At 41.9% G+C, this 9,897-nt stretch overlaps 1 protein-coding gene across 1 annotated transcript in view; it reads left to right on the top strand.

Moving 5' to 3' along the window:
* The window catches only part of SNX13 (sorting nexin 13), a 100,297-nt gene that overhangs the window by 16,494 nt on the left and 73,906 nt on the right, over positions 1 to 9,897 (top strand). Inside the window, exon 2 of the mRNA XM_019507982.1 lies at positions 1,802 to 1,904. Coding sequence (XP_019363527.1) covers positions 1,802 to 1,904 — 103 coding nt within the window. The remainder of the gene's footprint in view (positions 1 to 1,801; positions 1,905 to 9,897) is intronic.

Raw genomic sequence — 9,897 nt, 5'->3', positions numbered from 1 at the left:
GGAGGGAGCTGCCGCAGCTTTAGGTGGAGGGAGGCCCTGCTGGTCTGTGGTAGGAGGAAGAGGTGGGCAGGCTGGGTGAAGGAAGCTGCTACTGCTGCTTCCTCAGGAGGGTGGAAGCCCCGCTGCTCCGTGGGAGGAGGCAGAGGTGGGTGGGGGGAAGGAGCCACCACACTAGAGGAGGTGGCAGCGGCGGCAGGACTGTGTACGTGGCTGGCCCTGAAGGGCCATGTAAACACACCCTGAAACGCCCATCGTGAATGACAGAGTAATTGGCTAACTTAGTTTAATAATTAGATTCTGTCCTGTGTACCTTTGTTCAGTCTTGAATTACTTCAGTCTCTGGAATGCTTGTGGATAGTTGGTCATGTTTTAGTTTGTTGTATACAGTTGCCACATGTATGTGCATGTCCTCATGTGGAAGCAGTGCAGACAAATTTATTGTGGTATTGCATCCAGGTTGTTAAGCTCTGCAACCACATTGCTTAGGATGCTAGAAATAGTGTTTGCAAAAGTCCTTGGCATACCTCTGCATAGCTTTGTTTCCTGCTGCATAGACATACATAAAATGGTGAAATAGGAGCCTGCAGATGGGCTTGTTTGGGTGTCAGCTGGTTTTCTTGCGGACTTTGTTTTGGAATGGCTTGGACTCAGGCAGGGTGTTGGACTAAATCTCTTCTGGAGATCCCTTTCAGGCCTAGTTTTCTACAATTCTTTGATCTTTGCTTTTTTGGTCTCATGTAAAAAAAAATGTGTATTGTCCAACAGGAAAAATATCTGATTTTTTTCCAACAAAGCACTTGCACTTCTAACACTGCACTTGAAAACACTAATTCTTCCATATTTATTTTTACTGTAAGTAAAGTGGCTCAGTAATAAAACTACTCTGCTCTCCTATTCACATTAGCTTTCTGTTTGCCTTGCACTTCTACAGTGATTATTTCTGATAAATACTTTAAAGCAAAGCAAAACAAACCAACCAAATCTGCAAAGAGAGCTCTGCCATGTTATCCATATTTGAATAACAGGATTTGTAAGAGTACTTGCTTGTACATTTTTTTTCCTTCATCCAAAACCTTTTTAACTTGTATTTTTCTCTTACTCTTATCTGGCTGACAAACTGTTTGTACATGCAACTAACTTAAACGTTTAATTTTATAGGCAAGGATTTTTTGGGTGACACATTTCTTTATTGGGCCAACCTCATAGTTGCAATAAAGCTAGGCAAGCTTTGAATGCAAGGCCTTCCTCTGTCACCTAAAAATATCACCGAATATAGACCTTGCTTCACATGTTGCCCTGGTAGTTCAAGGTATTAACATCTGTCCAACACTACCACATCTTACACTGAAAATTGTTGTTTTTCTTGGCTGTTATGCAGACTTGTAGCACTGAATTTTTCTCCCTTAAATTGCTCCCTTGTATACACTTTTGTCTAGTGCCCCTTGTGGGTTTTGAGTCCATTTCTAATGAGTTAATCTCTGTAGAGTTCAGCATATATGTAGATTGTTATTTCTGTCTTTTTAGTTTTGATCCTGCAGTCAAGGATCTCTTGCCCCATGTCCCATGAAATCTCTGTAAAACAGGAATTAGTACTGATCCCCACAGAAGATGACCAAAATTTCAGCCTCTATTACAAAGTATGCTAATGCCATTAAGCAGGGTATGTCCTGGAAGAGTTAACAGTAGCAAGCATTACAAAATGTGTGGTGTGTTTTTTTTTTTTAACTCTAATATTTTAAAATGTATATTAGATGATGATTCCTGTTTCTTTTTTTCTCCTTTCCCCCCACCTCCCTTTTAGGGGTTTTGTGGTTACTCTCTTATTTGGAAAAACAAATTCGGAAAAATACCTTGAACAGTGTGAACACTCTTTTCTTCCTTCTACATCTGTTGGGATTTCAAAGGTAAGCTGTATAAAGACAAATTTACTGAATTTTTCAACCTTCATAACCTTCAAATTTATAACCTTCAATTTTTCTAATTTTTCACTTGAACATTTGAAATGTTGTTTTTTAGTTGAATCCATACTTAAGATGAGCAGACTACTTCTAGTTTGAATTGGATTTCCTTGTGTAACGTATAGGGAGGCAAACTTTTTGTACTGTGCTTTCAAAATACATTTTAAGTGTGATTTATTTTTAAAGGTAATGGTCTATCTGGATAATGTATAAGGAACATGTTTTGTGTGCTTTCTGCAATTTCTATTTTAGCCTTTTCCTTTTTCTTCCTAAGTATTGCTGCTTCATTTAATGTTTCTGGAATAGTCTGCAGAAGCACAGAAAATAGATGGTTGCTGCTTCGTTCCCAAGATCACTGTCACCGTTTTTCCTGATTACTTATTTTAAGGAATTTTATTGCTCCTGATTCTTCCTTATTAAAACAATGATTAGTTCAACTGGTGAAGTATGCATATGAAATACCTGTAAAACTAGGAGTCTTATTCAAACCAGTAAAAGAAAAGTTGAACGATCTGAAGGATCGTTTTCCTTGCTTTTGTGTTAAACAGACCAAAGGAAGGAATCTGTTTTTGTGTTTGAGTCTCTCCCTTCAACCCTCTTCATCACTGGATAACTTTTATTTTTCATGCTAGAGGTAAAGTTTTGGTAGCAGGCATAGTTTGTTCTTCTGTCTGAACCATTCATATTTCAATGATGTCTTCTTACATTTGATCTTCCGTAGTGAGGCTTTAATAATTATTACTTTCTGGCTTCAAAATACAACAAAAGTACGAAAGTCCTGCCTGCCTTCTTGATTTGAGAGACCTGAATTATCTTCCTGGTTTTTATCTTGGACCAATTGCTTTACTCTTCCATGACTCGGTTTCTCCCCTCCCCTCCTTTTTATCTATAGAATAGGGTGACCACTGACCTATTTCTTAAAGTGCTTTGAGATCCAGTGATAAGTCTTGTATGAGTGCAATTACTTATTTCCATTGTATACGCATACAAAAACAGTGGAATATATTTCTGATAATTAGTTGGTTGAAAAGGTGCTGATGTATCCTGTTGAAAGCATTTGTCAAGCCAGCCAATACTTGCAAATTATTGGATACTCTTCAGCTTTTCTTGGCTCAACAGGACAATCAGCTGTTCCGTTTTACAGAGCTTTTAGTTTGTCAATGACTGCATGCAAGTACAAAACAAAAATCTGACTGATCATTTTACTCCCTCATAATTATGTAATCCTTGTATCATGAGCCTTCTGACTTTTTGTAATGATGTAAGAAGCAAGGATTTCTTAATGATATCTTTTATTGGATCAACTATATAGTTGGGATAAAGTTTTTGACAAGCTTTTGAATGCAAGACTTTCTTCCTTTAAAAACTGGTCTGACCTTTTATCTCAACAACTCTTTTAATCTGATAAAAGATATCATCTTAAGAAATCCTTGCCTCTTGCATAATTTCTGGACCATCACAGCTACATCATTCTTTCTGTGATGAGAAATTTTACTGTGTCTTCATTGTTCTTACTGTAAACACTCTGGCTTGGTATTTCACAATGCAAATCTCTTTTAAAAAAAAAAAAAAAGGAAAAATTAAGGGGCCACTGTATAGCTATCCATGTTGAGTACTAAGTGTTTCTGGCTTGCTGGGCTTAAACCAATTGCTTTTGGAAGTCCAGATGCCTATATAAATTTTTCAGCCCTCCCCTTGAGCACAACAAAGGTAAGGAAGGTTCTTGATAGCTTGTATATAGGGCCCTCCCAGATATGTGACAGAAGTGGGTTGCACTGTGGCTCCTCGTAATCTTTCAGGTTCCCTCATGCCTGCTGCTGCTGATTGGTGGAGGGGGACCGGTTTGTGGCTTGCTCCTGATTCTCTGACAGAAGTAAAACTTGCATTTTTAAACTTGTTGTTTTTGTCTTCCTGCCACTGATTGGCTGAGGGGTGCTGGCAGTCCCACTGCTTGTTGCTGACCAGTGGGGAGGAGATGCACCCAGTGCCAAATTTTAAAACTGCAGCTTTCACTTCCTTGCCTATTGGGAGCAAGCAGGGCCTTTTCATCAATCAGTGACAAAGATGTGCGGGGGAATGTGCAAGATAAAACGAGCTACAGTGTAGCTTGCTTCCACCATGAATCTGGTAGGATCCTACTCCTATTTCCAGTTGATTAGACTAAATCAGTGATTCTTATTTTTGTTAAACTATGGAAAAAACAATAGAGCAATTCTTATGTTGCCAAGAACTCAAAAGACCACAACAGGTCAGAATGTTTTCCTATTTGAATGAATTGGAATCAGATTTCAAATAGTATCTTGTGAATCATCATGCGTAGATACTTACACGCCTAATAAACTACTGTATTTACTTGAATAGAAGATGGCCCCTAATAATTAGATTCTATATATGGAAAATATAACCAATTGGTTATAACTTTTTTCCAAATACAGAATCTAATTTTTGGAGGCTTTCCTTGAATTTGCCCCTTTCACACTTCTGTAGCAGGGAAAACAAATTAGCAGGGGTGGGCATTAGGTAACATCTAAACCTTGCTTCTTCCTTGACCCCTCCTTCCCCCACAACCCCCTTACTGTTAGACTCTTACTTCTATGTACTTGGAGAGAGAGAGAGAAGGGACAAATTTGAAAACATTTGACTTTGAAAGACATATGCCTAAAGTAATTTGCATATAGGCAGATTACTATGGCTACTCAAATTTAGTTTATCCATAACTTAAATATTTTACCTTTGAAACTGCTGCAGGATTTAGCACAGGTACTCACTCATAAACATACTTTTAAATAGGCAAATTGGTCCAAAAAACACTAATATTAGTCCAAAGCCAAAAGCCTCATGATTTACCGTATAGCTCATGGGGCTGGGCCCCAGCAGAGACTGCAGCGTTTCAACTCATGGTGCCCGAAGAGGTCAGCACTGATGGGTGGGTGCGTGTGTGCGCAGATGCTCCCTGTTCCCTACCAAGGATCCATGTGCTAACCAGGCCCCCCAGCTTATACAAGAACACTTGGTTTCAGTCATAGTCCTGTGATCCTCATCTGTATGTATGCAGCTATGCAAATGAAGCACAGGGCAACCTGATGTAGCTCCATGTCATGGAGGGCAGGGCTACAGTGATCCTGTTGCAGGCCGAGGGGTGAGAGGGCATTTGGTGATGTTTGCAGATATTTAAGGCTGGTGAACAAACAGGAATCATTAGACATCAGAAGAAAATGTGGAGCTTGGCTGTGGGAGTGAAGAGGAAGTCAAAATAGTAGGCTGTGTATTGGCTTACCATGACCTGAAAGAACAATAAGGAGGGGACTGTGCTTAATGGGCACTACCCCATAGTTTATTCAAATAGGTTGCCTTAACTTGGCTTTGTGGCTGGTTCCCTTCAGTATGTTTGTCCAATATGGCCCATGTGTCTTATAGTCATGCTCAGTGTGGTATTTAATCAACTTCATAGCTGGTTTCCGTTGCTAAGGCCCTGCTGCTTGTGGCAGCACTTTAACGATAGGCAGTGTATTTAATGAGGCTTCCTTGTATGTGAACATCTTGTATCTGAGTAAATATGGTAATAATCAGTGGCTCCCTTGAATGGAGCTTGTCACCCTGTTTGAAAATCACTGGGCTAAACTGCCTATTTTGGACTTCTTGAATTGAGCTCATCTGCTTCCTCCATGTCCCTGTTTGACAAAGGAGAAATCTTCTCTAACTGTCAGGGTTCAGTGGAGAAACACTTATTTCGTGGCTATCAAGTTTACATGTTTTCCTAAAAATAAAATCCATTTGTGGAGTTCTAATTTTCTGCATTCTCAATATAGAAATTAGAGGAAAGTTTCAGTAGTGTGATCCAAGGGGACTTTTCTTTTGTGAGCATCTGGAAGAGTTGGTCACTGGCTGTACCGTAAGTGTTACCTTTCAGTTCTTTGAACCTAGGGAATCTTGGCCTGAAGTGCAAGTCTAATTCATTAGAACTCTGTACATCTTCTCTAGAAAATGTGTCCTAGATACGTATCAAAAAACTTCCCAGGTTCGTTGATAGCCTTGTCTGTCTGTGCATCTGACTTCAAACAGTGAACAAACTGCACTTTTTTTTACTCCAAGAGTAGGCTTAGAAGACATGACTTAAATCATTTCACCTTAAAACAATCCTGACCTCCAATGATCTAAATCGGGGGTGTCCAACCTTTTTGAATGTGGGGCTGGATCACGAACTTTTTATCACCCAGTGGGCCAGCAAGCCATATTCAAAGACCTCGCAGGAAGTGGTATCACATCAGGATGTGATGTCACATGATCTTTGATACCAATGAAGTTGAAGGAAGTGGCCATGAAATGGGCCTGGAAATGTGGCTTAAAATCCAAAATAAAAACGAATATGAAAGCAACAATGAAATAATACTTGACTGAAAAACACTGTCGCATAATGAAAGAAGCATAATGCAAGTTGACAGATCAAATGCGGAAAAGATATATCCGGCAGAGTGGAAACTAATCAAAGGTGGAGGGATGTGTCTCGGCGGGAGACACCTGCACTGCGCTTTGCAGCCTCGGCCGCTCGCTGCCTTGCAAGGGGCAGGTGGGAGGGGAGGGAGGAGGGAACGTGGGTTCCTCTGTGCATCCGAGGCTGCGAGAGAGACTTGTGGCTCAGCTGGGCACAGCTGCAGCTGGGCATGGAGTGGAGCGGGGCGGGGAGAGCTGCTGCCACACGTGGGAGCCACAGTCCGGGCTCCTTCTTGTCCTCCCGTCCACAGCCTCCCTGGGATGTGTGGGGAAAGGCACCCTCTGCTCTGCTGCTTCCCACCTCGCTGCCCCAGTGGCCATGTGTGCCCGCGCTGCCTCCCGTCCCCAGCAGCACGTAAGCGGCCCCCTCAGGACTTGGGGCCTCGCGTGCGGGCGGCCAGGCCCAGAGAGCGCAGGCGCTGCCTTGCTGTGGGGCAGGGCTGGCTAGAAGCGGACGGGTGAGGAGGCAGGCACGGGCTGGCAGTGCCAGCAGCTGCTGCTTGGCTTCCCACGCGGAGCCACTCCAGCAGCGCAGGGCACAGGCATGGGCTCGTCGGGGTGGGGAGGCGGGGGCAGGAGTATAGGCACTCCCAGATGCACATCCTCCTTGCCAGCAACCAGCATGTCCCAGGCCCGTGAGCAGAGACCCTTCTCCACCACCCAGTGGCAAAGTTCTCCCATGAAAGCTCCATCCTGCGCCTGCGGCACTGGCTGTGGCTGCCTGGGTGGCCACCGCTTCCTTGGGGCAGGCAGGCGCCCGGGGCTGCTCAGCAGCTGCAGTCAGCGCTGGCCCTGGCCGGGGAGGGGTCTGGCCCCATGAGGGACCTGGCCATGCCGCGCTGTGCCAACACGGTGCGTGTGGAAACCTTGTCCCTTCCCTAGCCCTTCAGTAGCCATTAGGAAGCTGCTGGGGGAGGGACAAGGGGTTTCCTGTCACAGCACCACGAGCCACAGAAAATGCCGTGGCGGGCTGCATGTTGGACAAGCCTGATCTAAATGAACACCCTGTATCTGTTTAATAAACTGAGTGTACCGAGTGATGATAGTTTACTTAAATGCTAATCTAAAATTTTGTGACCTTCTTTCAGGGACAGACTTTTTTATAAAGAGAATGGGTTCCTTATTAATATACTTTTTTTTCAAGTACTGCATTGAATAAAGGAAAAGTTCTTGCTCTGCATATAAAATATAAGCACTTCAGTTTGGGAAGAGTAGAACTAACATAGTTGCTGAAGTATGTAATCTCAAATATACTTATAGAATATACCTGATAGCAGGCTCTAGACTTTGATATGCTTGTCCAGTGGAAAATTACTACACTGAATAGCGTTTGAGCTTCAAGTGTGTGGTTTTTTTTTTCAACTAGTTTATATGCAGATATACCTCTAGTATAATACACGCTGAATTTTGAAAAGCCCAAAATTCAAAGGTTTATAGGGGGGGAAAATAATAGAAAAGAGAAGAAGGATATAAATATGTAGAAGATATTTTAAGTAAAATTCTTTACTTTATGGGTGCTTCCTACTTGTTCTGTGAAGCGAGACGAGAGGGGCATGGTCGAGACATTTTAAACTTGGATAAATAAAGCTTGATTAACACTACCTTGGGTTGCTTCTGCATAGAAGCAGTAACTCTGTGTGCATGTCAGCTGCATGTGAGTGCTTGATTTGGATGAAATCTGACTGGGTATGTTTTGAGAATACAATTAAGTTTATCTGAAACCCTATTCAGTTACATGACTGTGGGTCATTAGACAAGCTACATCTCAGTTTGGACTGATCATCTATTGCTGTCATTAAGATTTAAACTACTTTTTACATTTCTTGAAATTGAGTGATATGAGTAATTTACTTGCCTTATGCCTTATTGGCGCACACAACTGAGGTTTTGAATAGAAGACATCACTTACTTATAATCAGTGCATCCCTATTTTTTATTGTTTGGCTATCAGATTGACACCAATAAAGGAGAAATCATTGTTATCAGCTATTGGTTTTACATGGTCCTTGTAGTAAATAATTGCAGCCATGTGCCTGGAGTACCCTGGCAAGTGTAGTCTGTTTGGTAAGTCTGTTGGAGCAGAAGGGGTGTGGGGGTGGGCAGGCATATGGAGGAAGGGAGTGGGGCTGGGCCAGGGGCAGGAGCTGCATGGCCAGGGCAGCGTGCAGGACAGCCCTGAGTGGCTTTTCCAGGGGATATGGGGAGTGGGATGACTCCTGCCACTAATCACACCCCCAAGGGAGGTGTATGCCCCCTGGACCTGTGTATGGGGTGAGGGGTGGCGCCAGGCTCTTCCTGGCACAGGGATTGGGCTGGGCTAGGTTCTTGTCCAGTCTCCTTTTGAAGACCCCCAAGGTAGGGGACAGCACCTTTGTTAACTGGCCATCGGTATCAGCCCAAAACTTACAGGTGCACCCTTACTTGGTTCACCCAGTCTTAATGTAACCTTTCGCACTTTTTCTGTGTTGTTACTTTTTAATTCTCTGTCTCAAGTCCCTGAAGTACTGTGTGGTTACTCATAGGGCCTAACTGCATTTTGTGCCCGCAGGTCTTCATTCTGGGAGCTTCTGTTTGTGTTTTGCTCAGCAAAACTACACAGTTTATAAAGTCTTAATATGCAAAATGTATTTGCTTATCTTGTGTGTCATGTCTGTCAAAGGGAGAACACTTTTAGTCCCGTCTTGATGTTAAACCAAGGCTATGTTGTTCTATCTAGTAAATGTATAAAGTGGTATTGTGATATATTTTAAGTCTTAATTTATATTAATGGTATGAATTTTGGTTTTAATTTATGCTTTATTTTTTGTGTTAATGCTAAATATTTGAGTAACTATTCCATAACATACTCTTAAAATTATTGAAACTAGCATTTCTTTTCATGGAGATCACTTTTGTAGAGGTGATGATAAACTGATCTTTTATTGAAGATGGTCTTGGGATCGTGGTGTTAGGAATATTGCATCAAAGCCATTGTTCTGTAAATACATGAACTTCATGTTCTCTTGGTACCAAGCTATGAAAACAAACAGCCCAAATTGCTATTTAAAGATCAGTTTTCTTCAGGTGTCTTAATCATGGGCCATTTCATCTCCCTTTTGACTATTACAGCATTTTAAGAAGAGCCTTTTCGTGTGTTTTTGCTTTTTTCCTCCCCAATGGACAAGTGTTCTGCAGCGCTAGTCTCTTGTTCTGTATACTGAATAAGTATTGGGGGGGGGGGGTTGGGTGTGTGTGTATACTGTAATCAAAAAGCCAAACTTTTTCTATATATTGAATAGGTAGCAGTTACGTAGAATGCTGTATTACAGATTCTACACTATTTGTATACTATTAGCAGTAGACTTAAGTTTTTTATTCATATTGAAAAAAATCTGTAGTAAAGTTTGTATAATCTATTTTAAGTGCATCGAAGAAATGAAATGTGAATCCAGGCCTATTAAGATTGACA

Source organism: Gavialis gangeticus, unplaced genomic scaffold (assembly GCF_001723915.1).
Source record: "Gavialis gangeticus isolate Ggan-Ray unplaced genomic scaffold, GavGan_comp1, whole genome shotgun sequence".
Taxonomy (NCBI): domain Eukaryota; kingdom Metazoa; phylum Chordata; order Crocodylia; family Gavialidae; genus Gavialis; species Gavialis gangeticus.
Note: the sequence above shows the minus strand (reverse complement) of the source record. Positions and strands in the feature narration are given on the sequence as shown.